The sequence below is a fragment of the Tursiops truncatus genome, chromosome 2 (genome assembly GCF_011762595.2).
Source record: "Tursiops truncatus isolate mTurTru1 chromosome 2, mTurTru1.mat.Y, whole genome shotgun sequence".
NCBI classification, from domain to species: Eukaryota; Metazoa; Chordata; class Mammalia; order Artiodactyla; family Delphinidae; genus Tursiops; species Tursiops truncatus.
The window spans coordinates 83,532,560-83,560,521 of record NC_047035.1 but is presented as its reverse complement, the minus strand read 5'-3'; the positions used below and the strand labels follow the sequence as shown (position 1 = coordinate 83,560,521).

Sequence of the window (27,962 nt, the reverse complement as noted above, 5' to 3'; positions counted from 1 at the left end):
CACCCACACACAAAAAGATGACACGACACACAGGAAATGGTCCTTTTCTAAATCAATACAATTTCTCAAATTTATTATTTTTTTTCTTAAAGAAGTACTTCTAATCTCTGTCAAAAGGGAGGTGAGGAAAGGTCCTCCCTCCCTTGTAAACACTGAAATACAGATCTGAGAAACCAGGGTCGACACACACAAAAAGTGCATTTTACAAAATATCAACTAAAATATATTTTACATGAATTATGCTTCCATTGAAATTCTACCAGCTGCATTTTCAGGTTCGAAAAAATATTTCCACATCTAAGAGATTTCAAAAGCATTTAAGTTGTGGGCAGTGGACCCTGCCTCCTGGGAGACGAGGGGCCTGATCTCCTGCTGGGTGAGGCTGGGCTCCTTGGCAGCAAGGGCCCAGCGCCCTGGGAAAGAGCAGGCTCCAAGGCTGGGTCTCCAGAGCCACCACGGCCCCACCCCACGGCCACTCTGCCAACCTCTCTTACTGCCCCGCCCTCCTGGACTGATGATGCCTTCCTCCGAACAGCTTATTCAATACAAGGGGACCCAAGTTCCTTCCCTTCAGGTTTGGGGTTGGGCTTCCCAAGTGTAAATTCACCTCTGAATGGTCCAGGCCTCACCCAAGCCCAATGACCAATCAGGAGCAGCCATCTGCTCAGGGACAGCACAGGGTTGGGGGATCGCTGGGAGTGCCCTCAGGATTCACTTCCACCTCCCGCCCAACTGTCCTCACCCAGTGCCACCTCCTCAGCCTGCAGGGTCTGTCTGCCCCTCCCTAGGGGAGGGGGACCCAGTGCTGCCCTCCTTGACTCCTGTCCCCAGGGTTGTGGCCTGTGGAATCACTCACGAGCATGTGCCCAGCGCCGGGCCCAAGCCACACTCCCTCTCCCTACCAGGCTCCTCTTTGGTACAAATAGGAAAGAACCAGACTGCTCCAGCCGCCACACGGAGTGCCCCAGGGCCAGGGCCAGGGCCTAGTTCTGGCAAGGATAGCAGGGGGCTGAATCTCCTAATCTACTCTGGGGAGCAGCATGAGGTGAGAACAGGGCCCCTGGGCAACAGGAACAAACTGAAAATGCAGGTCCTTAGCTCCTAGAGTGAGAGGCTGCAGCTCAGCAGGTCTGTGGACTGATACAGTGTTGATTCTCGCTGGGATGTAAATTAGTGCAATCTACAAAAGACTAGGGTAAGAGGTGGCAGGGCAAGGGGAGCCACAGCACTCCTTTGGTTTGATTGCAGGTGGGTGTGGCTTGAAAAGTCATGTGTGAAGTTCTGCAAGAGGTTTCCTAAACCTCTAAGTGTAAGGCAAGAGGAAAAGTCTTCAATAAATCAGGTAGCAATTTTCCTTGCCCCCTGCCCCCACCCCCTCCCAGCTCCCTTCTGCTCTCCCAGACATGACAAACCCCATGTTGATCAGTTAATTTCTGGGAGGCCAGACCTGCTGGGTGGCCTTCACCAGGAGGTGGACAGGAAGCTGACTCCCACAAGGGGGCCACACCCATGACTGTGAGGGCTGGTAACTTGTCCCAGCACCAGGGGCTACTGCAGGGGCAAAGGAGGAATGCCAGAGAAAGGCCCCAAGTCCAGGAAGAGAAAGTCAATGCTCTGGGAGCCAGACTTTGGCTCCCTAGGCCTCAAAGGAATGAGCTCGGAGCTGTGCTAGAATCTGGGAGAGCCTGGTCCCAGGCTAATGGGGAAGCAGCGGGTCACAGTGGGTGAGGTAAAGCTGGCTCCCACTCCCCCCTGAAGGGCCCAGGGGAGGACAAAGAAGGGCCTGGTTCCTGAAGGACCTTCCCCCAATCCCCCCAGGGGCCATGCCCCTGAGGCTTCGCCCAGCCTCAGGGAAGACTACTTCTTCAGGAGCCTCTGCCCAGGGGACCACAGAGAGGTGCCCTGGGCCAAGCTGAGGGCTCTGATGCTTTTCATATACCCTGGCCTCCCCTTCCCTCCCATGGGGCCCAAATCCATAGGGGCCCCTGCCCTCCCCCCACAAGAGAACCACAGGCCAGCCACCTCAGGCTCCTGTGGCCCCTTAACCAAGTGCTGTGCTTCAAGCAGTGCCCCCTGCCCTGAGCCCCACTTGCCCGTGGGCAGCCCCAGTGTGGGCGTGAGGGGGCTACTGTGGGTTCTTGAGGATGCGGCCATGGCGGAAGTCATAGACATGGCGGCAAAGAAACACCAGCTCAGGGTCCGTGTCCTCGGGCACTGTGCGGTGTGGCGGGGTGGAGTAGTCCGCAGAGGGGGGCACCAGTGCTGTCTTTCGGCTGGGGAGACCCTCGCCTCGACGCTTGGCCATGGCACAGAATCTGCAGTGACACACCATTCGCTGTCTTTACCACAGCTATCTTAGCAGGAAGACCAATTCCTTCCCTACCCTGCCCAGAGGGCTGGGACACCCCCTCCCACCTCCACAAGGGCAGGTGCTGCCTCCATCCCTGTCCTGGGGGCCTATGCCCTCTCTGCCAACCATCTTCTCTGTCACTGGGGAACCACACCTACCAGGGCCTCCCTCCCAATCACCTGTCAATTCTCCTTGACTTTTTCTGAGAGCAGTACTCTAACTATCCCCGACTCTGCAACTCTGCCCCAATCACTCTGCCTCAGAGGGGGAACAATTTTTCTTTTTTTTTTTTTTCCATAAAAATTACATGATGGAAGCAGACTGTGGGAAGAAAGTTCTAGGAGGTCAGGCCCAGTGAGTCAGATCCCCTTGGGGATCACAGGCAGCACCCAAATAGCCCTGGGAAGTCTGAGGGGAGAGGCTAGCCAGAGGTACAGGGCACCACCCACCTGCAGTACTCAGCAAAGGTCAGCACGTAGCACTTCTCTTCAATGCAGGCCACACTATTCTGGTCCTGATGTCTCGATGCAAAGACTTCATTCTGCAAAGGCTCAAGGGGAGGGAGGAGGAGGTTGGCTACCAGGGTGGGAAGCACCTAGCTCCAGGAGCAAGGCAGACATTAACCACTCTGCTGGGACTCCTGACCTGAGATAGACAACTCCAGCTAGTGCCCAGGAAGCTAGGGAGCTTCCCTGGAATTTCAGCCTAACTGCTCCTCATCAAGCAGCCCAAGGCATTCCTCCCAGGTCCTGTCCTACTCAGGAGCAGCCAAGTACCCGCTCCAGCCTCTGACTGACATCAGCCTCCCGACCCCCACCCCAGCCCAGGGGAGGAGAGGGGAATTGGTGTGCATTCTCCCATTTAGATGAAAAGTCCCAGAGAGGGGAAAAAAAGTAAAAGGGAGCCCAGACCGGGGGTGGAGCAACCCACACACGGCTTGGTAGATAGCAAGGGGTGTCAGTAGAGACTTTTCTCCCCTCCCTCTCCTGCTGCAGACAGTAAAGGTGTGCAGTTCCACCTCCCCTTTCCTGTCGCCAGGAAGACACAACTACTTGCTCCCATTCTGGCACCCTGCTCTTGGGGGCTCCCTTTCTGCCCCACCTTTCAAGACAAAGGTTACTATTCCCTTCAAAACATGAATTGGGGCAGTGTTGGGAAAAGAGGCTAAAACTCAGGCCTTTCCCCAGGTTCTCTGGTGTCCAAGGTAATGAGTCCAGGGACTTGAATGCCCAGGCTGCCCCACCCCCCCATACCACGTTCTCAGTGCCCCAGCCTCTCCCCCACCAGGCAGCTCACCTCGTGCATGCTGGGACTGCGGCCTCCCTGTAAGTGCTCTGGTCTGTAATACCACAAGAGGCTCATCATCAGCTCTCCTAGGGGGGAAAGAGAAGCAATCAGGGCTTGAGCTGGCAGCTCCAGAGTTACTTAGATAGGCAGGCGGGCTGGCCACCTGCCCTGGAGGCTCATCCAACTTCAAAGCCTAGGCCAATTCTGCAGGCTCTGGCCACCCCTATCCCCTGCCTTGGGCCAAGTCTGGCAATTCAGTGGCCTAGAATGCTGTTAGGCATGGAGGAAGGAGGAGGAAAAGGCACTGACAGGTGAGGCAGGGTGACAGGCGCTCAGGCCCTGATGGCTGGAAAGGTTAATGAGCTGATCCAACCCAAGCACAAGGCCGTCTGCAGCCCTGAGCACCAGACAGACGCTGGCTTAGTGGAAGGCAGACTCTGCCAAGGACGCAGGACACTAGTGCCAGGTCCAACTCTAGACAAGGGGTACCTGATTCCGGGTTCTCCCAGAGGGCAGAGATCTTGGCCACATAAGGTGTGGACGTCTTTCGAGGGCCTGACTTGAGCAGGACAGTGTCCCGGACTCGGATCGTCTCTCCATGCCGCTGCACCGCCTGGTAGCTCTTTCGGATGGCTGGTTCCGGTTCATCCTGAGCAACAAACCAATGACACAAACAAGGCTTGTGGGGCCGCATTCAGCATGCGGAGGGAGTGACATCCTCTCTGTGCTCTCCTCAGGGCAGTCAAACCGCTGAGGATGGGAGACTGCCAAAGTGGTTTGCACTCTGGCCCCTCCTCCCTGAGCCTGGCTTTCAGGGGCAGGAAAGGGAATCCTCACCGTTGGAGAAAGGAAGAGAAATGGGAACAGGGGTAAGAAAGTGGCTTGAAACTTCTGGGCCTGCACTCCGACCACCACACCCACGACAGCCGGCTCTCGTGCTCCAAGCCCCCAGCACCGGGCAGGTCCTCAAGATTCCTAATGGGCAGTCTGGGTTTGACTCTTAAACCACCATGGTATAAGCAGCAAAGCCTTATCACAGGCAAATGACTTAATCTACTGCTAAGCCTGTTTCCTCGTCTGTGAAATGAGGGTAGTTCTAGGACCACGGGGTGTGTGCGTACCTCACGGGGCGGCGGTGATGATGAAAGCGGATAATGCATGTAAAGTGCTTAGTTCGGTTCTGGCACCTAAGACGTGCTAGATACATTTCAGTCTACATTCTTTTCATCATCCCAGATGTTCCTGTATCACCAATTTTCTCTGCCTATCCCAATTTCCCCTATACATACTTATCCAAAAAGCCTCCAGGGAAGTCCTCCACTTTATAATCCGGGATGAGAGGTGAAGACACTTCAGGAGGCTTCCCTAAGAGTCGGTGACAGAGATGGCAGCCACCAGCTGTGACTGACTGTGCATTCCGTGACTCCCCAAGGCACAGGGCACAGGATCAGTACGGGTTGGGGGAGCAGGCCGGGCCAGTGTGATCAGTTCCTGGGGTACAACTGAGCTTGAACCCCTTGTCACTTCTCAGAGTGGCTAGAGCCAGGGGTTCCTGGGACCCAACTCACTGCAGGTTCTATGTCCCTAACCGCCACCCTCCCTTCTCCCCATCAGCTGAGAGCTGGCACTCACCAAGACATAGACGGCTTTCTCACAGGCAGCCCCAACGGGCACCCAGCCGTTAGTGCGGCGGCGGCGGCGGCGGCGGGGGCGTGGGCGCTGGACGCGAGGCTGCTTGGGGTGGCTGGGCCTGCGGGCAGCCTTGCTCCGCGCAGTGTGCCTACAGCTAGAGCCCGTGCGCAGACCTGACTTGGAGCCGCTAGGAGGCTTGGCGCTCTGAGGGCACGCGCGAGCTACCGTCTGGGGCTCCGAGGTGGGTGTCTGAAGATGGGGGACAGGCTCTGCTGCAGGTGGCACGCTGGGCACAGGGCATCCCAAGAGGGGGTGGGCAGGTGAGGCAGGGTGGCCGGCTTCTGGGAGAGGAAATTCCAGCTGGCCCAGGGACCTGCAGCCTTCTGGGAAAAGGAGAGAGGGAGGTCAGGGCAGGTAAGGATAAGCAGGGAACCCCCAGTCCCTCTGCTTTCAGAGCCTTCTTCTTTTAATTCTAAGCGTGAACCCAAAGGCCACTGAGGTGGCAGGTGGCGTCAGAGGCTGTTAAGGGAGATGATCAGTGACTGGCCAAGGGTTTTTCTTGACCTTGGAGACTGGCCCACAGACATCTCCATCTCCTCTTCTAGCCTGAGAGAAGGGGAAGTAATGGGAATGGCATCTCTAAGCTCTGACTTAATCTTCCTTCTCTAAGGTTTCCACCGTACTTAGGAGCAGGGGATCTGGAGTGAGACCAGGATATGAGTCCCAGATCTGCCACTTACCAGCTGTGTGACTTCAGGCAAGTCACTTTACCTTTCCGTGCCTTGCAACAGAAGTAGTAGTTGTGAGTACCATATAGTGTGTCCTAGGTGTTTTCCTATCAACATATTAATTCTTCACATCCTTACAACAACTCTATGAGGTAGGTACCATTTACCCCCATTTTACAATTAAGGAAACTGAGACACAGGGTGGTTACTGGTTTGTCCCACAGTCACGTGGCTGAAGAAGTGGGGAGAACATTTCAGTCTGGCTCCAGAGTCTGTGCTCAATTAACATGCCACATGGCCTCCCATATATAAAGCACTAAGAACAAGCGCCTGGCACATGGTGCTTACTGGTGTCCCAGGGCAAGGGGCTAGGGGTCTTGGGTCCCACAGTTTAAGTGACTAGACTTAGAGAGTGGTACGGAAGAAAAAGAAGAGCCTAGAAAGAAGCTTGTTCTCATTTCTTAGAGCTCCAACTCATGCGAGAACCTGAAACAACCAGTCTGGCCAGAGTCAACCAGTTTATAAAGTTGTTTTATGGACCCCTTCAAGAAGGGCTGTGCAGGGGAGGGGAGAGCCCTGAGAAGGCCTGGCCCCTCACTTCACCAGCAGCAGGGCAGACCTGCTGGCTAGCATGGCTCTGGTCACCTCACTTCCACCCAGGAGCCAGGAAGGGAGCCTGGAGAGGCATGTGAGGACACTCCTGCCAGTCTGGGGAAAGAGAGATCACTTAGGGATGTCTCAACAACTACAGCACGAGACTCTCAGGTGTCTGGATCTTGCCAAGAAGGTAGACACCAAAGCCCAGGCCCTGATGGCAGCCTGTCTGTTCTCAGAGTGTGCCCACCCGGTCTGTACCTAGCAAGGTGATTCTAAGTCTGAGCATTACTTCTCTTTCAAGGCCTGTATGGCCAGGACGAAGCTGTCCTATTGCAGCTGGTACCACCTACGGGGCCTGGTACCCACCACCCCTCCCGTGAATGCTGAACTCGGTTGGCATGCAGATGGTCTGGGTTCCCGGGAAGTAAGGAATTCTAGTTTTCCTCGAGGAAGGCAGAAGGACATGGGAAGAACTTGGCAAAAGTGCTAATTTCAGCATCTAACTTGCTACTCAGAGTCTAAGAATGGGCATCCCAGTGGAGAGGGAGGAGAGACACACCCTGCCCACTTCACCACCACAAAGCTACCTAACTGCCATGCCGAGAAACCTCCATAGACAGTGGGGACGGAGCAGGGCTGCTAAGAGCTAAACACGGGCCTCTTTCCTGGGAATCTCCTAGGCTGGGGGCACAAAACTAGAGGAATCCTCCCTTCTCAAAACCCCCGACTCTCCCACGCGGTAGACAGACGCCAGTGCGCCCCACCCTCCTGGGACACTGCTTCTCAGAGACTCCCTGGTGTACCCCACCTCCAGGAAGGCATACCTGCTGCAAAAGGCATTTTGTAGGGGCAGCCGCCACAGGTAGTGCCGATGTGGGTAAGAGACGGGGGCAACATTTCACAGATGCTGTAGCCATTCACTCCAGTATCCTCACTGGAGCAGTAGCGAGAACCCCATGGAGGGTGCTGGAAGTGGGTGCCCGTGGCGGGCACTGAGCTCGGGGCCAAGAGGAGCCCCGCGTTAGCTGCAGCCACTGGGGACAGCTTGTCCTCGGGGAGCACGGAGCAGGAGGGGTAGCCCCCACACCGCAGCCCGGCCTGGCTGCAGTACAGGTAGAAGCTGCGTAGCGCGGTGAGCTCAGGCCCACCACACAGGCCACTGTAGTCGGCGGGGTTGCCAGGCATCGGTAGCGGGGAGAGCTGGGGTGCGGGGAAAGAGGGCTGGTGCAGTTCCTGCTTGGGGGCAGGTGACTCCTCGCCTGGGCGCCCGGGCTCCGGCTTCAAGGCTGCTTGCCCACCCATCAGTAGGGGCAGGTGAGGGCGCAGCCCCAAGGGGCTCTCTAGAGCCTCGCTCAGGGGCTGGTAAGGTGGCTGGCTGGACGGCCCACGAGGGGTGGCAGATGGCCATGGCTCCTCGGGGTATCCTTGCCAGCCGGGTGGGCCTGCAGCCTCCCCAGAGCCAGCCCCCTGCCGGGCCTTGGGATAGTTCTTGCCATTGACCTTGGCCCACTTTGGCCTCGGGGCCCTCAGTGCTGGTGGCTCAGTGGAGTGCCCATCTGCTTCTGGATGGGCACGAGGCGGCCGCAGGGGTAGCTCCCGCTCCTGGCTCAGCTTTAGGAAGGCAGCTGCATTCAGGCTGGCCAGTCTCTTGGGAGTTGGATCGCCATCTCGGCGGGCCCCTTCATCCGGTGCTGGCTCTGGGGACAGGTCCCGACTTCCTCCGAGGTCCCCCAGCCGGGGCCGCTTCTTGGAGGAGGCCCAGCCTCCAGTGGCCCGGTCACGGTCCCGGCTGCGGTGGGGGTCTCCCCCTCGGCTGCGGCGGGTGCCCATCAGGCTGCTGGTCTCTTCCCGCTCCAGCAGCAGGTTATTGAGGGCCTCAGCGTTGAGGGAGGCCAGGCGCCGCTTGCGGGGCTGGGGGAGGCCAGTGTCCTCACTGGATGGGGCCGGGCTAGGGGGCTTGGGCAGGTCGGGGGGCAGCTCATCAGCCTCATCTGCGCTCCGTGGACCAGCCACATTCTCCAGGCGGGTCAGCAGCACTTTGCAGGCCTTGGGCTTCTCGGGAATTAACGGGCGCTTCCGCAGTGGGTAGTTCTTGCGGCGCCCCATGAGGTGCCCTGGGCTCTCAGGAGGACCTGGCTCCACACCCTCTGCCCCCTGCTCCATACTGCTGCCTTCCATCTGCAGGGGCTCCTGGCGGCCCGTGGGGCCCGAACTCAGCATGGAAAGAGACTTCCTCCGAGTGTGTGTCATGGAGTACCTCCAAGCTGCAGGACATAAGGCAGGCAATGAGAGAAGCCTGCCCTGGCCTGCTTTCTCCCCCACTGCAGCCCATCCCGCATCCCCTGCAGTAACTCCGGCCTGCATCCCCTGCAGTAACTCTGGCCCGCATCCCCTGCAGTAACTCTGGCCACTCACTCCATCTCCAGCTTGGATGTTCCCGGGACACCCCTTTCCAGAGTGCAAAGGTCTAGCGGGGTCAGGCTACCAGCAGCTGTGCAAGGACTGGCTGCCCCACTCTCCTCTGAACCAAGCCCCTGGGGACCCTATGGAGCAATGCAAACCCCAGAGCTGGAAGACAGAAGAAGCTGGGGGCAAAGCTCTCGGTTGTCTCCACCTGTTCTTCTCCCACTAGATACTCATCGTAGGACAGGAGGAGACTGTCCTGAGGACATGGATCCAGGATAGGGGCTTGGGTGGTGGGAGCCCACCAATTCCTTCAAAGACATTATCAGTCCCCTCCCCCTTCTCGAGGCTTCTGAGATTGGCCACAGGAGGATAAGGAGATGGACAGCGAGGAGCTGAGATGAGGAACCTGCCTGCTGGGCCGTGGAGGAGGCAAAGTCCACCTGTGAGGACACCTGCCTGGCACATACAGTAGGACAGCCATAACCTGGGTATTGCTGGAAAGCCCCCTCAAGAGTGAAGGCCTGGCTGTGAGGAGCCTGTGGGGGGAGGTCTCAGCCAGCCCGTGGAGCCAGCCCCACCTTAGTTCAGATTCCAAACGGCCCAGTGCCCGTGCCTGGGGGAGGGATGTCAGTAAGGCTGGGGCCAGCATTCCCAGGTAGGAAACCCAGGGACCACACTCTAGACCTGTGGTACAGCTTTAAAGGCCCACCAGCCACTAAGAGCTGGGAAAAGAAAGTACCAAATAGAAGAACTAACTCAGGCGACAAACCCAGGCAGCCCTGTTAGTCCTGCCTTATTCCTCAGGACTCCCTCCTTGTAGGCAAGATGCCAGGCAGGGGGCAGGATGGGGGTGAGTCACAGGAAACCCAGAGCTCCAGACAGAAAATGCCTGCGACCAGGCATCATCCCTTAACTTTGCTTAGCAGACACCCTCCCCACCTCCAACATACCTGGGCCCCCCGGGCACCCCCGTAAATGAAAAAGGCAGCAGGCTGTGTGCAGGAAGCTGGCACAGCCCAGGCAATGGAGAGCTGAGGGGCAGGGTCGGGGGGACGGACACTGCCGGCATCGGTGGTCAGAGACTACTATGCTGTTCACTCCCTACCTACACCCCAACAAAGCAAGATGCTGCTGAGTAAGGTGTCAGACGGAGCTCTGCCCTCCCCAGCACTCTGGGACCCCTCCTGCCCAGCAAGCTTTTCAGCTTGATTTCTCCGCTGCTATTGTTATTCACTCTCGCTCCACCAGAGGAGCTGGGAGCAGTCCCTGCAGGGCCAGGATTTAACCCTGAAAGTCCCAAGCCTGAGGACTCCCAGGGAATCCAGAGCCCTTCCAGTAGCTCCTGTGGCCTTGGGCCAGTGGCTGGGGTCACTGGGTACCCTCTACCCTCTCTCCAGAGACATGCCACTAGTTGAGAAAGAGTGCTCCAAAAACCAGGCTGAGGGCAGCAGGGGTGTCCCTCACCCCTGAGAAAGAACTTGGAAAACTGGAAAAGGGAGGCGGGGTGCCAGGCATTGCTCTGGCCACATGCGGGGACCTGCATACCCAGAGACTAGGCCCCAGGCAGGACAGAGAGTCACAGAGGCAAATCCATTCATTCCTGAAGCACAGACTGGAGTGCTCCTGAAAAACCTCAGGCATCTGCTAGGCTACCTAAGACGCTTTCTTTCTTCTAATCAGGGTGTCCACCCATCCCTGATTGCTCAGCACGCTTATCAGCCCTCAAAAGAATCCCAGTTGCTTATAACCCCAGGCCCTTCCCTCAAGGGCAGGGCACCCCTGTGCCAGAGGTGAAGGAGCAGGAACAAGGAGAAGCACATCTTATTTCCTAGGGAAGCCTGCGCCCAGCCCTCCCCCACCCCCAAAGGGCCTGGAGAAGGAGGACAGTGAATAGACCACACAGTTGAGCAGGGGCCAAAGCCCCTCAACAGGCCCCAAGTTACCAGAGGAGTCGGGCCTGGGAATGGCCAGTGGCCAAGGCTGAGGTCACCTGGGCTTATGGCCTTTAAGGACATGGACACCAAGCAGAGTAAGGAGGAGTGGATGGGAAAGAGAAAGCGAACACAGGGAGGTGTTTCCAAGCCTGGCCAATGAAGAGCTCTTAGCAGACCATGGTCGTCCTTGGTCTGCCCTCGCTTTCCCCCACCCTCAATTTGCTGGTAGACTTGCTACATGGATGGATGGCCCAGGGATTCTGGGATACTTGGTCCCACTCAGTCTTTCCCTTGCAATATGAAAAAGATTCGGAGAAAAGCCTTCCACTTTCGGGAGTCTGTCCCCAGAACCTGGGAATTTGTTTCTGGCAGAGTATCTCACTCCTTCACCTCCCTCTTCGTCCCTCAGGGACACCCACTGTCCCTGAGGCTGATGATCCCAGGAAGCTTCTAAATCAAAGGGTGCAAGTCACATTTTCAAATCAAGCATATTGGGCCTCCTGCTAGCCTCCCTTGAATTTGCCAAATCCCATCACCCGCAGAACTCCTTGCTTTCACGTGGTGCCTAAGGCAGCAATGTCACTCACGCTCCTGAGGAGAGGCTGGGGACTCTGCTGCCTAGCGCACTGCACTCCAGGCTGAAGAGAGTCAGTGAGTCATGCTTTGAAGCCAGATGGACGTGTGAGAACTTCGGCAGCAGCTTTTCCCTGGGGTGGGGCTGGGTGGAGGGGCGCCCAGCCTGCCAGGGCCCCTCCAACCTGCAGGGGTGGCCCAGCTCAATGGGGGAAGAAGATCCCGGGAAAGCAGGAGGCTTGGTTCCCATTCCAGCTCTGCCAACCATCCTGCTGTCCTGTCCCTCCCACTTACACACCAGCTCAACCAGGAACTTTCTGCCACTACCAACAGACAAGAGTGCCCTGCTTCTCTCAGACTACCCTCCTCTTCTCTGGGAAGCCCTGTCCTCCCAGGGGCAGGTAGTTCAGGCACCCTCGGGAGAAGGTTCCTAGGAGGGACTCCCCAGGGCGTCTTAGAGCTCGCCTAGACCATGTCAAGCAAGCCCTCACTGAAGAAAACCAGTCTGAAGCACAGTGGCCGGCTGGTGGTCCTCCGAGCCAAAGACCCAATGAATCAAAAGTTGAATCCAAAATCACAAGCCTGACCAGGGCTGGGAGAAGTCATCTCCACAGAAATAGAAAAGGAGGGAGGCCTTGTCTTTTGCCCTCAAGCTGCAGCAGCACCTTATACGTAGCCCCCACGGCCCACCAGGGCAGGTGGAGGACACCCAAGGTACTGTGTGCAAGAGCAGGTCAAAGGCCTGGAGGAGATGGGCTGTGGGCACCAGAGGAGAAACGAGGGCAAGGGTGGGGGCCTGGATGAGCAGGTCGAAACCAGATCACTCCCCCAAGCAGAGGCTGCCCTGGGGTAGAAAGAGGCCCTCAGCCTTGGCCATGGCTCTCCCTAACTTACCCAGCTCTAGGCCACACCCACACCCCCATCATTAGGGGTTCAGGACCCAGGGCTCTGCCCCACTGCTCTTCCTGAAACCTCTCTTACCCACTGCACTTGAAATTATGCTTTTCAGGCTTTTTGGTTTATCTGTAATGGGAGGGAGTACTTGGGGTTGGGGGGGCGGTCTTAGGTAAGAGCAGACCAGGTGGTCCCCTTGGGTGAGGGTCAGGAAGGGCCCTGACCCAAGCCACCTCCCTCCAATTACCCCTAAAGCCACACAGTAGGCACCGAGTTAAGTAAGCACTGCCCACTTCTGCAATCTCTCTTGGAATAAAATAGCCCCCTCTGCCACCCCTCAACGGAATAATACTTTTTCACGAACACTGAGTTTCTTGACTCTGCTATCAGAGAAGAAAAGCAGGAAGAGCACAAAGGCAAGCTCCTGTTCTTTTAAATTTAGTTGATGTTACTTCATGGAAAAACAGAGAGGTGAAGCTCCTGAAATTCTTGTGATAAAGCCAGATAAAGATGCGGCTGGTATCTCTTGAACCCCCTAGAGCCGGTAAAATGGCAACAGCCAAAGCTTTAAGTCAGCCAGACCTGGATCCAGCTCTGGCCCATGAGCAACTTACCTAACTTTGCTGAACTTCAGATGCCTCATCTCAAAGAGACACATCAGAAAGAACTTTACTTAAGAGTGGTGGTGAGAATGACACTAGGGACCAAGCAGGAGCCTAGCAGAGTAGGAACCGGGCAGGCCAACATCCTGGGGATCCCCCTCTTTCAGACCCACAGACAGTGGAGGGTGGCCTGCCCTCAGCCCTCGAATCCCCACATTAGGAGGAGTCCAGAGCCACCGGGAGTGGTGAGAAATCTGAAAACGCAGCCTGTACCTGACCCCTGCTCTGCTACCGTTCCATTGAAAACACCCGAGTGTCCACCCCGGGAAACGCAGCCGTGCCACCCTTATCCCACTCGGGACTCAGTCTGGGGTGAACTCTGGGGGGCTCGGTTTACAATGCAGCGAAGAGGGCAGGGGCAGAAACTGTATCCCACAGACCCTGAATAACAGCTCCACGCCTCCAAGAAACAAGAAAGGCGAGATCTTCAGATGCTAAAGGCCCAGGGGATGGGGTCAGAGGGCACTCGCTCTGCCTGCTGCTGCCATCTGACTGCAGCTTCAGTGCAGGCTCCCAGAGAGAGCAGAAGCCGTGGCTCCAGCAGCTCAGAGCTCAAGCCCCAGGGTACTGCCCCATAGAGAGGGCCTCCCTGGTGCCCATTCAGCCTCACTTGCTGTGGGTACTCAATTTACTCTGCAGTCAGGCTGGGACCCTACAAACACCTGGGCAGGAAGCACGGCGCCTGACCAAAGGGAACTGGCCTGACCCGTCTGGATGCGGCTTGTTTTATAGACTGCCCTCGGGTCGTGGCCATCTGAGGAGCTGGGCCCGCCTGCCCCGGAGGCACCAAGCCTATCTCTGGCCTGTCGACCACCTGCTCCTCACACTTCACACTGGGGGCTCCCAGGAGCCCAGAGAGGCAGGAGCAGCAGTGCAGGGGAAGGCCCACCCCCACCCCACACAGGGTCCGGTGCAGCCACAGGCCCAGCCCCACAGCCAGGCCCCACCTTTGGCTACTCCTGTCCACGCTGAGCATCCCAGCGGGAGCGCCCAGACACACGCGCCCAGAGCTACACCTGAGCATCCAGAACCTCCACGTACTGCTGGCTCTGGACCCAAAGCCAGATATCACACCTCTTGTTAACATCTCTGTGGGGAGGGAGGGGACTCAGACTATGAAATGGACCTCTCCATTTTACATTAGAATTGCAATTAAGTACAGGAATATAGTAACAGTAGAGTTGGTGGAATCTCCTTCACCTTCTCACTGGAAACAGCCAGTCCCTAGTCTCAGGGCAAGGCCCTTCCTTGCAGGTAGGGGGGCTGAGAGTGAGGGAGACAAGACTTACCCCTGGGACCTGTAAGTCAATATATACACACAGACCCCTGAGTGAGGACAGTGGGCAGAGAACACTGTATTTTAGTCATACCACAGTGCTCTGCTCTAAGAAACTCAGCCCTGACAAATTAGAAGGTAATCACATGCAATACAAAACTAGTCTGTAGAGGCTTCCTCTAAGGCACATGTCCCTACTGAAGGCAACCTACCTTCCCCCAGCTTCTTCCCAGTGCCCAGCTCCTGTGTGCACCAGGCAGACCTCTATGTGCAGGTGTCGGTCCAGCTAAGCCAGAGCACCCGTCGCTCACTCCCAGGCACACGGCACCTCTTGTGACCTTTGCTCATTCAGCCAACGTTTGCTGGCCCCTCGCCACAGCTCAGCAAGGCAAGACCCACACGGGGCTGGAAGCCACTTCGTGCCACTGCTAATCCGAAGTGTGTTTGGTCAATGGCTTGAACTTCTCTGAGCCTTGGTTTCCTTACCTACACAGCAGGGTTGTTACGAGGATCAAGTTAAATAGGAGTGTGTGTCAACTGCCTAGCAGAGTGCCTGGTATACAGCAGGCGCTCAACACAAGCTCATTCTTTCCCCATACATGTCAAGTATCACGCCAAGTGCTGAAGAAAAATGCAAAGCAGACTGAGGAACTGGAGCTTGGGCTGGTAGGAAGACAGAGGGCAAGACAGCGTGACAGGGCTGTGACTGAGGGCTCGGAGCTCGGTACAGAGAGCTTGGCTCCATGGCAGCTTCCCAGAGGGCACATTTGAGCCAGGACTTTCAGACTCTTACTGAGGGTCTACGATCTACTTCTTGCCAGGTGTACTAAGCCCAATGGGAAATGGGCAGCACTTTGAGAAATGTGCTTCCTAAACATTTGGAAAGGGCGGGAGACAAATGCAGCTTTCCCGACTCACCACCATTGGCTCCATACAGGATTACTCCAGGCTGGGGGACAGGGAGCGCCAGGCTAAGGCTCCCTCAGACCCTCCCACCCAGACTCCACAGTGCACAGACCAGGCCAGAAGCAAATCTCCTCCTGGAGCAGGACCCATTTGCTCCCGGCAGTTAAAGTGTGGAAAAAATAAAGCAGGAACAGGGACAGGGAACCTCAAGGCTCAGCAACAGGTCAACCAGGAGGAAACCTCGTGTACTGATGCACCGTTCTTCAAAAAACGCAACAGCTCACCAGCCTGCTCCGGGCACCTGCCCAGGAGTGGCAAAGGATATGTGCTGGTTCAACCACCAGGACACTCCAGGAACCAGTAACTTGGATTTCTAAGATGGCGTGCCAAGACTGGAGGTGCAATCTCTTGTCCTGAACACAAGAAACTGGCCAGCCAGGCCAACATGGGAGCTCTGCCCTTAGCCTCCCCAGCAAAGTGCTGATGTCCTGAATGAAACAGCCATGAGGAACAAGACCCAAGACCAGGGCTTCCCAATACTCCCACAGCACGAACAGAAACACAGGCAGCCAACCTGAATATCTCACGCCTAACCAATTAACTGTTTAGTAACACCCTCATTATGCAAGCTCTGCAGGGACAGGCAGGCTCTGCCTTCCTTACCAATAAATCTTATCCACGGGGCTTAGTAAGAGCTTACTGAACAAATGAAGATCTGGGTGCCCACCTGCTCCATCCCATATAACATTTCCACCCTAGACTGATGGCCCAACTTACAGCCCAGAGAAACTCTGACCTCCAAACTATCCCTCATCCCCAGGAGTCCACCTTGCCTCTTCAATATAATCTACAGTTCAACAGGCTACTTTAGGAATTCTCTCATATTACACAGCACAACCTTCTTCCACGACTGTCCTCTTTCTTCTCTCTTCCAACCTGCCTAGCTATCTCAGGAGACTATTCCTCTCGTTCCACTTACTTCTTACAGTCACCGTCACTCTCATTCATCCTTGCCACCCCCCACTCCCGGTGGCTGATATCATCTCACTCTAACGTGGAGAAAACAGAGAGGCAGAAGAACTTGCCCACACTCCCACACCATCGAGGGCAGAGGCGGGGTGGCTGGTGGCAGTCCCCAAGCCCACGCCCCAAACCGCAACACAGGACGGCTGCTGAGTCACAGACCAACATTCGAGATCAACTTGCATGTGCAATTCTGCTTCTCTGTGCTGTTTTAATTATTGGCATTAACACATTATTAGTTTTTCCTGATTTTTCACGACAAAAGAATTGAAAATGTACTACGATTAAGAGCCATCTATATACTGGCCAGGGAACATAAACATAATTTTACAAACTGTTTCTACAGAAAAGTCTCTCAAAGTTCCCAATATGCTCTTAGATGCACTTCTGAAACAAACCCATTTTATATCCTCGAAAGGGGTAAGGGCTGCAAAGACATGTTTTCTTGATTTTAACAGTCAATCCAGGAAAGGAGTCTACAGACTGCCCCCCCACCCCATGCATCTAACCACGTCTCGAATCAGATGAAATCTCCATCACGGACTGCAATGAAGACAGAAATTTGGTCATCACACTCCAAACAGCCATCTTAATATTTGAAGATGTATTACCTGACCTCTATGGCTACCTCTTTGGGCCAAATAAGTCCAAGTCCTTCCAATTTTCTCTGACGATTATCTCTTACAGTCATTTCATCTATTTTACAATTCTTTTCTACACTTTGTCCCAACTGTGTGAACGCCTCCAGGGACACCCCTCACTACTGAGGAGGGCCTGCTGACCCTGACTATAGTGGAATCGTGACTCTATCTTCCATTCTGGCATACACATCAGGATATCCTGGCATCAAGCAACACCCTAATACCTTTGCTGTGGTATCTGCAAAGATGCTCTAAAAACTAATAATTCACCTCTAGGGAATTCCCTGGCAGTCCAGTGGTTAGGACTTGGCGCTTTCACTGCTGAGGCCCGGGTTCAATCCCTGGTAGGGCAACTAAGATCCCACGAGCTACAAGACACAGCCAAAAAAACAGTAATAATAATAATTCACCTCTAAACCACCTGGCCGGATGAGAATGTGATTAACAAACTGAATTTTCCCCAAACATTTAGACAGGCAGCTGCCGTTGAAGGAGGGCTACCCCTCTCCTCTGCAGGTAGGAAACTGAAAGAGCTGCATGTAAGGAGGGCTGGGGCCCAAACAGGCACTGAAGATGGAAGGGAAGTATGGGGTGGTAAGTACCACTCCAGGTGAGACCCTGGGGTCACAAGAGGCAGAGACACACCAGGTGTCTTAACACACCAGGTGTGTTAAAGCCCCCACCCCCATCCCGCAAACCTATTGGAACAGAAACATAAGAAAAAAGATGCAGACCTCAAGTTTCTGCCTGGCATTGATCCTGTTAACTAAGACCAGTCACTTGTCATTTTTTCATTCAGGTAACGTGGTTATGGTGCCTCAGAAATAAGCTCCTATTTCAAACCTCAGAGAGGCTGAGAGACAAACCCATTCTCTTATTCCTGGTGCCTGCAGAAGATCTCAAGGGCAATGTTATTATTATTGTTATTATTACTGGTGGGATGCTGAGACAGGTTAATAACAAACCATCTTTGCAGGTGTTTCCCACTGGGAAAAATGGAATCTGGATGAAAATGCTTCCCGGGACATCACACAAAGTCCTGGATGTGACTTTGCCCTGAGGCCTGCTCACCAAACCCACCACAGTTAGATCCCCAGCCGCTAGACCAAGTCACCTAGGGCAGGACACCAACACCTCCACTGCACCCCAGGGCCAGGCTAGTACTCAGCCACTCTGCAAAGCCAGCTCATTGGAGCCAAGGGCACTTGTCTGGCCCTGAGCAGAGCGCCTGCAGCCTCAGCCTCACGGCCACTGCTGCTGTTACTTCTCCCTATTAGCCGGTTTACTGCTCATTAGTGGCAGTACCAGGAGGTGAGCAGGGGAAACATAAAGGAGCTGAAATTCAAACCAGTCTATTTTACTACAGTTAGGTGTCTCCCCTAAAAACAGGCAGGATTTCATCATCCAGGACCTCCCTGTCCCCTTCTCCGGGGAGGCAGAAGCAGCCTGAAGGGTGAGGCGCTGCAGAATCTCAGAACCCAGGTGCCAGGAGCCTATGCTTCTAATCATCACAGGCTCTTGACTAAATGCTGTATTGTCCACCTTTTCAGGGTTAGCACGCACTTCCAGCCATGAGGTGGCCCATCATGTCAAGGCCGGGGACCTGCAGAGCAGGAGCACTGGGGCTGCCCTCCGTGTCAAAGCACACTCTTCTTGTCCCTCCAAAGTCCCCAACACAATGGCAAGTTCACAAAGGAAGTGAGTTCTGCCAGACTATGCTAGCAAATTCCCATAAATACTGGGGCTGGGGTAGTATTGCTTATGTAAAATGCTTCCCCATTGAAAGATGCTGCTTTATTTACATTCTTCACAACCCATTCATAAAAAGGAGGCCCTTTAATGTTGGGGCTGTTCGTATAATGCTCCATAAACCCGGCAGCTTCAACTGGCGGCCTTAGTTCAACACAGGCAACTTCTCAACTCCAGAGACATTTTCCCCTTAAGCTTTTTTTTTTCTCTTTAATGACACCTTGCGACAGGGCGCTGAGGCCAGATGTTGCCGGAGCAAGGCCAAGAGGAGTAAGAACAGATAAAATGAAAACACACAAGTCCTCCTGAATGCTGGGACAGAGGTGGGGAGGAATGAAAATAAAGAAATCGAAAATCTCCACAGAACTCCAATGTGAACTCTGTATGCTGCGAGGCTTAATTCCTTCCAGGTTTACTGAAACTTCCTTTATGGATGTCAAAACGCTCCCCAACTTACACCTCTATGTACCAGAGACAGTGTGGAGGGGATTTTTTTTTTTTAACCCCAAAGGAAAAGATAGAAAAAGGCTCTTTTTGGTTTTTAATCTGCATTGTGGGTGAATTAAAAAAGCAGAAATTTTCTCTGCTTCTTTGTAAAAGTGTTCCAGGAGCTGCTAGATCCAAGAGGGGCACAATTTGCTTAGAGTGGAGCAACTCAGACCATCCTCAGAACGAGAGGAAGGGCCGTGTTCTAGGACACACAGCACAAACAGCCCAAGCAGCTGAGAAGAGAGGCCAGGAGATGCATTATGAGGTAACCTGTCTCCTACTACTGTAGAAGCAAGGAGGAGAGAAGTACTGCGGATTTTTTTTTTTTAATTGACGGGGGAGCGGTCTGCATTGCCATGGCAACTGTGAGGGGTGGCATTCCTGCTTGGAAGGGAAATGCTGGTCCATTAATCATCAAACTGGGGCACAAAAGGGAGGTTTGGGGGAAAGGGGATGGATGCGGAATTTATTTTTTCAATGTCTAGACTCAAACCAGTCACCAGTCCTCTCTCCCATTTCTCCCATGGCCCAGGGTTGGTGGTAAACAAATACGGAAGTTCCAAGAGAGCTGGGATCATAAGCTCTCCTTTCTGATAGGTCCAGTGTGGGACTGATGGTGCCTCCCATATCAGCGATGCCTCTATAAACAACTCCTCCAACATCAGTCCCCAAAGCCCTGTCCACACGCCAGACCCAGGAATCTTCCTTTTCTGTTCTCAGAACCGTGTTTTCTCCCCCATTTACACCCAGGATTGAGAAGGGATAAAACATATGGATTCATTTAGCACGGACAACAAGGAAAATTGCATAAGAGCAGCAAAGCCGGGTAGCGAGAATGGCCTGGTAAGGTAGGAGGAAAACAGGATTACAGTCCTTTTCCAATTCATGTCTATATGGTATCATGTGAGCAATCCACAGGACAGACACTTCACCAGCTGGAATATCAGAAGCAATCATTTGCTCCCCACGCTAAAGCACCCCAAATACACCCTATGTATATGCCTTAAAAAGGTCAGAAACCACCAAGAACTCCTATACTAGCATTTCTAGGGAAACAGAAGGGAACGTTTCCCTTCCGCTCCCACTCAACTAAGCAGCCAACTGCATTTATTCATTCAATAAAAACGATGTGCACAGCACTATACCAGAAATCCTAGAATACTCACACACACACAAAGGTTTAATACTCACACTGTCCTTGTCCTTAAGAAACTTCCAACTGACAAAAACACTCAAGAAGACACCATGTTATAAAATCCAGGGTCACAATCTCAGAGGCAAGCAACGCTGGCCTGGAGTGGTCTGAGATGAAGGATGAGAGTAGGGTTCAGGCAGGAGAAGAAGAAGGCAAGGGGCTCCTAACTGGGGACAACTGGCGAAATCAGCAGGAGCAAACATGCAGGGAGATAAACATGCACAGCGCAGCATGGCTAGGGGAGAGCCTTAAGGGAGACTGTCTAGGATGAGACTGCAGGAAGAGGGGAGTCACTGCAAGTTTGTGGGTAGGGGAGTGACATGGGGAAAGGAGTGCTTTACAAAGAATGATCTACCAGCTGTGTACAGACTGGATCAGAAGGGCCAGAGGAAGCAGGAGGGACAGGGAGGTCATGATAACAACATAGGCCTGACATGGGAACAGCAGGGCAACAGAAAGGAAGAAAGGGAGGGAGATATAAAAAAGAGAGAAACTCTTCATTGGCTAAACTCTCCAGAGCAAACCCTCTTAAACACTTGATCTGACTGACATGAGTCTCCTGCCAGGTAAGAGCCTGTCAAAGAGGGAATTATTGTTTTGGCCATTCTCCTTTAGGTTCTGGTGGCCAGACAGGTCACCCCCTTCTGACTGCCACCAAAAGAAATCACATACATACTGGAGAGCCCCTCAGGAGACATAAAGACCTTGAGATGCTGCATCATCCTCTGGATCTTAGACATACAATTAAATTCTCTCAGAAAAACTTTAGTCTCCTGCATGAGGTAATACCTCCCTTTCCCACAAGCCTCAACTCCACCCAGGCTGGGGTCTAGACCCTCTTGGGGAGGGGGATGGAGGGTGGCTATGAATTAACTCCATGCTCAGACTAAGCAAGGGTGACAGGCGGTTTTCCCAAGGAGGGATTACAGTCAACCACAGCTGGGAGCAGCTCATAACCAAAACCTTCCTGGGGTGGGACCCAGATTTTATCAAATATATACATTCTAAACACCCTAAGTCTCCCTGTTTTTATGGTCCCAACTCTTCCATTAAGTATGGGATCACAGGAGAGGGCACAGGAGCTCTGAGTGGGTTTTTACATATGCAAAAACAGCATCCAGCTTACAGCTGGTAACTGGTGGGGTCAGAAGCACTCATGGCTTAAGCCACTGGTTCCCAAATGTCCTCTACTTGGCCAAGGACAGTGGTGTTCCTCCAGGACATGTGGTCTCTCTGGGGTCCTTTTCTCCTTTTTGCAGAAGGCATGGGGGTGGAAAAGGTGGGAGGAAAGTCTCTCAGGTGATAGAAAGGAAACCTTTTTTATTTAATAATTAAATTCCTGCCTGGGTTTATAAACTCAGCTTCTCATTTCTCTATGTGAGTACCTTCTTTCACTAGTGCTGAAGGCAGTTGTCCATGGATTGCTGGAGCACTTCTGGGAGGTATTTCCTAGTCCCCAGTCCAACTGGTCTTCTGCCCTCTTAAGACTAATGACAATGGGCGACTGGGAGATGTCCCAGGTGGGATTAACCCTCTCCCTGTGGACAGAGTCTTCTTGCTGAAACCCCTCAGTCCTGGCAGGCTCTAGAGTTGCTCACCGGACTCTCTCCTGGTAAGTCCAGCAACCCGGTCGCCACCGGCCAGGCCCACCATGTGCACACCCCCACCTCTGTCCCTCTGCCCCACTGGGTCGACCCCACTCTTCCCAGAACAGCGAGGTGATCCGAGGCTGGAGCCGTGAGCCAGTGCCGCAGCTCCTCCCGGCGGTCGTCCCGGCCCCCGCAATCCTCAGGGCAGAGTCCGGCCCGGTCGCCCTCCCCTTGGGGTGGGTGGCTCGGACCCGCTCCCCTCCCCGACGCCACCACCTGCGCCCGCTCCGGCGCCGCCTTTGTCCGGCGCTTCGCCGCCAAGCGGGCCCCTCGGGCCCGACCTGACCCGGCCCCCGGCCCTGGAGGAGAGGCGGCGAGGCAGGCAGGGCCAGGCCCGGCCGCGAGCACTGGGTCCCGCTGTCACTTAGAGGCGGTCTGACAACTTCGATCCCCCGCCCCACCTCGGACTCGGCCGCTGCTCCGCACGGTCCCCGCCGGGCCTCCCGCGGCCCACACTCGCTTCTCGAACCGGTTCCCTTCCCTCTTCGGCGCCTCCCTTCCTTCCAGTCCGATCGGGTCTGGTCTACACTACCCCCCGCCCCGGTGTGGCCCCCATCCCCTGCCCCCCATCCAGCAATAACCGGTCAGCTCCCTGCGCGGGAGGGCGCCCCCCACCCTGTGCTGGCGATCCCGCGGCGCCGCCCCCAGCCGCGGCCCCTTGCCTCGGGGACCTCGATGGGGGGAGGGGGCACGGGGGGGCGGGGGCCTCGCCGCCCGCGCACTCGGAGGCGAGCCGGCTCTGCCTCGGCGGAGAAACGACCGGCGTCCTCCCGCCCTCCGCCGCCCGGGACGCCCGCGCCGCCGCCGCCCGGCCAAGCTGCCACACTGCGGCCCCCACCCACCCCGCCCCCGGCCTGCGAAGCGGGCGGCCCCCAGGGGCTGTCACCTCGAGGCGCTCCGCACTCCCCGATGGCGGGACCGTGGCGCCGGACCCGGGGGAGAGAGGCGGCACGAGCGAGCGGGCGGCCGCACCTGCTTCGCGTCGTCCGTCCGTTCGTCCGTCCCTTCCCGGGCTGGCGGGGGCGGCGGCGCGGCGCGCTCGGTGGGGCGCGCTGACGGGCGACCGGTCCTCTCCCCTTCACTCGTCTGCCTCCCTCGCTCGCTCCCTCCCGCTCGCTCGCCCCTTCCCCCATCCTCGACCGCGGCCCCTAGCTCACCGGGACGGCGGCGCGGACGGCGCGGCTCTGGGCTCCCGCAGGCCCCGGCCGGGCTGGAATCCGGCGGCTGGAACCCCCCGGGGGCGCTCAATTCCCGGGCTCCACGCTGCTGCGTCAGCGCCTCCTCCTGGGGGCCGGGGCCGGGCGGGCGGAGCGGGGGCCGCGGCCGGGCGGGGCCGTCGGGGGGGCGGGCGCGCCTGGCCGGGGCGGGCGGACGGCGGGGGCCGGACGGGCGGGGCAGGCAGCCGGACGGGCGGGCGGCGGGGGCCGGGCTCCGGGATCCGCTACGCCGCTCGCGGTTCCCCCACAAACTCCCCGAGAGCGGAGCCTCCGCCGCCCTCCTTCCTGCTTCCTCGTCCCCAGCCAATCAGCAGCGCGCCCCTCGGCCAGCTCCGCCAATCAGCCGCCCCGCCCTGCGCTGGCCCCGCCAGCCAATCCGGCCCTCGGCTCCCCCTCCCGGTCTCCAACCAATCAGAACCGTGGGTCGGTCGTCCCAACGCAGGGGGCAGCACGAGGCGGCCGCGGGAGGCGGTGCGGGGAGTGGTGGGGCCTGGGGGGAGGGGTACGATGCCAAGGGTGGTGGAGGGGGCGGTTTTCTTTGCCGGCTTCTTGGATTTTCTCCTCGTCTCCAGAACATGAGCCCGTATCCCATGGTGACCCGACCCTGGAGCCCCAATCCCCTAGCTGCTACCCGCGCCCCCCCCCCCGAGAAATCTAATCTCACCCCCGCCCTGGCCGTCACCTCTCTACATCCCTCGTCCCCCTTCTCTCCAGCACCCAGTGCAGAGAACTGCGAGCCAAGGAACACCCCCACGCTCGCCAGCGGCTGCTGCCCCCAGGGCAAGGCTTCGGGAAGACCAGCCGAAAATCAAGCGAGGACAACCCCCCTTTCCTGCAGAAAGGGCCCCAGACTCCAACGAAAGGGCCCCGACTGCTGAGAAGCCCCTCCCGCCCTTGCCTCATCTTTCCGACTTCCCTGCCTGCCACGTCTCCTTTCCTTTCAAGCAAGGTCGGTCCTGGCTCGGTAACCCCTCACCCGCATCTCTTTTTCCTCTTTCTCCCCTTCACCTACCGCCCCCCACTCCAGCTCCTAATTCACCCTTCTCAGAAGCAGAGTGTGGAACCCTCATCCATTTCCAGCCGACAGCAGAGCCTGGTCTGTGAGTCCTTGACACCCACACACCCTCTTCCACCACCGCGGGGAACATCAGAGCTCTCCGGGGGAGGGAGGAGGGGGTGGGCAGCCTGACAGCCCAGGCTGGACTCCCTCTCTCGCGTCCCCAAGCCAGGATGGGACCAAGTGTGGACACTTACCTGGCTTCCCCCTAGTCACCGAATGCTGTGGCTCCGTCTCACACCCACAGACGTGCCTTTCCAAGCCCGAGCACGCTCGCGGGGTCAGCGGGGTGGGTGGGCACAGCAGGCTGAGGTCACCCGGAGGTGTGGGAGGTCCCTGTGAGGTGCGGGAAGGGGCTGTGTCTTCGGCACCTTGTATCGCCAGAGCCGGCAAAGGGCTTCACTTCAACATGCACTGGATGCGCACATAGTAGGTTCTTGAGAAATGCTGAGTCCAGTCTAGAACAAAGCCTCATTCCCAATTCAGGCGGGGGAGGGGAGCTTTGGGAAGTAAAAGGAGGAGCGGCAAAAAGGGTAGTGTCAAGTCACCAGAGCCTGGGAGCAGCCCAGGGAGGGGCTGAGTGGAGGAACACCTCTGGCAGAGAGAAGCACCCCCAGTGCTGGGGCTGCCTAGGCAAGAGGAGAAACCCAGCCTTGGAGTGTGGCTGAGGGACTCCTCCTGCACCACACATAATGCCTAGCCTTTCCTAGACCTTGAGACTCAGTACTTTAAGAAAATCAGGGCTGTGAGCCCCTATGGCTGGGAAATAGAACCCTAAAAGACGTTTTGCCATCTGCCTCTGGAGCTGTCAGTGGGGCCCAGACAGTCTTAGCTGTGTTGGGGGACATGTTTAAAGGAGAGGGTCACCCAGGAGGGTGTGAATGGAAGCTGAACACTAAGACTGTGGCACAGCAACTTCTCAAAGGGCCAGGGTCTCTTAAGACAACTGCCCCTACTTCTCCCACCTCCCACTCTTAGGGAAAGCAAAATCCCCAAACCTATAAAAGAACACTAAAGGATTTCTTCCCTCCCTGAGCCTCCCAGGACAAAGATTCCTAGCAGTACCCCACCACCATCAGGCCAGCCCTACCCCCACCTCACAAAATACCCCCTCCACCTGTCTGTCCCGTGAGCTGATGTCCCCCACCCCTCATCAAGAGACTGGTGGTAGAGGGTAACAGCAGAGGTGGCTGCTGGTGCTGAGCCATGCGGTCTGGCAGACTAGAGCCAAGGCAGAAGAGGGGAAGGGGCCCCTGTCAGCAGCCCAGCCTATGGTGACCTTGGCTTCATGCCCACTAATGGGCAGGGATTGAGGCCAAGAGGGTCAAAAAAGAAATGTACCTAGTCACAGGAAAAGGAGACCCAAAGGGCAGGAAGCCCGTGCTCGGCCTAGGAAGTGGTTGCAGGGTGAGGTTGGAGGACTGGACTTCTCCCCAACATCCAGGAGTGAAGATCCAATGGCCCTAGGCTGGGGGAGTGGGGAAAGAGTTGTCTTTATTTGGGGCCCTGGTGGGAGGAAAAAAAGGGAACATTGATTGGCGAGGAGGCAGAGTGGTCATGAGAGCTCATTCCAGCCTGCCCAGCAGCTGGAGGAATTCTACTCTCAGAGCATCCCCCATGTGGGTGGCTGTCTCCTTTGCCCCAAGAAGCTCTCACTATGGTTTGGAGAAGAGGCTGGCTGAAGGCACTTGATGTTCCTCCTATTCCAGCGCACTGATCTACCTCTGTTCCCCATCCATTTTGTTAGTGCCGGTCAATGAGCCAACAAAGAGACCAGAGGCTGCACACCCTGCCTGTTCCCCAAGGGACCTTTTGGTCTCTCTTCTTCACCCCACTTCCAGGGACCTCTTCACCTGGGCTTCCTTCCTTTCCAGTCCAGAGCCGATTCCAGGTGTGGAAGGGCTCCACCTCTTCCTCTAAACCTTTCCTGAATGAATGCTGCCCCCACCCCACTCCACCAAGGCAGCTGTGCCAACGCCTGGGGCCCTCACCTTTCCTCACCCTGGCACACCCAGTAGCCCAGAGGTCCCCCACTGAAAAGGATCTGCTGCTTCATCTGGAGAGAGGAATGGATTCATCAGGTCTCCAGAGCCACCCCTTCTCTGCCTCCAGGCAGGGGACTCTCTCTACCCAGTCGCCACCAGACCCATCAGGAAGGGTTAACTGCCTCAGAACGGGAGAGCAGAGAGAGAGAGAGAGATGCGGCTGAGAGAAAACACGCTGCACACCCCTCCCCCACCACGTACGACCAGACTGACAGCCGGGACAGACTGGCTGCTCCGTCATCTCCAGTCCAGCCGCCAGGCACCTCCCCCACTGCCCGCCGCAGTCCCTGCAGACCGCCTGCCCTCGGGTCCAGCCACCTGGCACAGGGCAGGGCACCACAGCGGGGAAGCGCAGTCCTTGCGGTGGTGGCGGTAACCACTTTCCCCTTCCTCCATTCCACGCCCTGGTCCTGTCTTTCCTGGGAGTGGGGCAGCTGTTCTCTTGCCTCCCCCCCCAAGAGTGCGTGAACTCTAGGTGTCAAGATCACTGACTGAGCTACCTGGTCCCTCATCCCCACTGGACAAACTGGAGGTTACGGTGCCTTGGGGCAGGGATACCAGGACACCAATTAAATGCGGCTGCAGCACTTGCCCCCCTCCCCCGTCGCAGGAAGGGGGGTGTTGGGGAATAAAGAAAGCTGGACTTTTATAGTCCTTTTATCTGACCCACTCCCTCTTAAAGGGATCGAAACCCCCTGCTTAAAGGGATCTCCAGAAATTATTTGCCCCCAGGCAAATCCAAGTGCAGCCGTCTGTTTGGTCTTTACCTGCTGGGGCCCCTTTCCCTAGGGATGGGGGAAGCAGAAGTGCTCTCCCTGTGACTCTGAGCTGGAGGGGCAAAGCCCCCTCCTGCCGCCAAGGAGCCAGCTGTTGAGCGCCCAGCACGGAACAGGACCTCTCTTTCCTCTAATGGCACCCACTGCCACAGGATGAGGGGGAGGTCAAGTTGAGGCAGGAGCCTGTGTGGGCCCAGTCTCTGCATAAGAGGGAACAAGGGGGGCTACGTGTACTCAGACCTTGGGGAACACATGTCCATGGCGCGGTGTCCAAAACCCCCATCTGTCCAGTGCTAGCCTCCAGATTGCTGGCCAGGGGAAGTCTTTGCAGGCTGCCTGCCTCCCCCCGACCCCCGAAAAAGCTGTTTCTGCGTTCTCCTTCCTTCTCACAACTCCCAACTCCCACCCTTCTTAGGGCCTCAGGCCTTCCCCTTGGGGTGCCCTCTCTGCCCCTTACCCAAGTTGCCTCCACCGAGGCCCCAACAACTGCAGACTAAACCCCATTTCAGGCTCTTTCCTGTCCTTGTCGTTGAGTCCCCGGAGTTCGTCTCACCCTCGTGGGCCCTCCAACCCCCCTCCCAGCCAAGAGGGTGGGGGATGGGCACACCTCGGCTCCCGGGAGCCCGGCGGAGCTGCATCCTCGCCCTCCTGCTAACGCGGCACCTCAGTCCTACCCGGCCCTTGCGGCCGCAGGGTTCGAGGAGGGTGGGTGTGAAGGGGGGAGGTGGTTACGAGGGCACTCCAGACCGAGAAGGAGAGTCGGAAGCAGGCTTCCAATGAAGCCACCCCTTCTGCCCCTCCTCCCTTCGCCCGTGGAGGGTCGAGGCTGCCGCCGGAGGGCTTCCCGGGCGCTTGGGAACCCGCCAAGGCCCCCAC

General features: G+C 56.4%; 1 protein-coding gene across 6 annotated transcripts; it reads right to left on the bottom strand.

Moving 5' to 3' along the window:
* Positions 1 to 40: 40 nt before the first annotated feature.
* BAHD1 (bromo adjacent homology domain containing 1) lies at positions 41 to 23,535 on the bottom strand. Of its 6 annotated transcripts, none has more exons than XM_033851474.2 (7): positions 23,149 to 23,535; positions 7,419 to 8,858; positions 5,270 to 5,652; positions 4,127 to 4,286; positions 3,647 to 3,723; positions 2,800 to 2,900; positions 41 to 2,315 (listed from the first exon to the last, which is right to left on the bottom strand). In XM_033851474.2, the coding sequence occupies exons 2-7, from the start codon at positions 8,842 to 8,844 to the stop codon at positions 2,126 to 2,128; spliced, it is 2,337 nt and encodes a 778-aa protein (XP_033707365.1). In that variant the 5' UTR covers positions 8,845 to 8,858; positions 23,149 to 23,535; the 3' UTR covers positions 41 to 2,125. The 6 variants fall into 6 exon arrangements, with proteins under 6 accessions (XP_033707365.1, XP_033707366.1, XP_073656846.1 ...); XM_033851475.2 differs by lacking the exon at positions 23,149 to 23,535 and adding an exon at positions 22,964 to 23,101; XM_073800745.1 differs by lacking the exon at positions 23,149 to 23,535 and adding an exon at positions 22,878 to 22,900.
* Between the last annotated feature and the right edge of the window lie 4,427 nt (positions 23,536 to 27,962).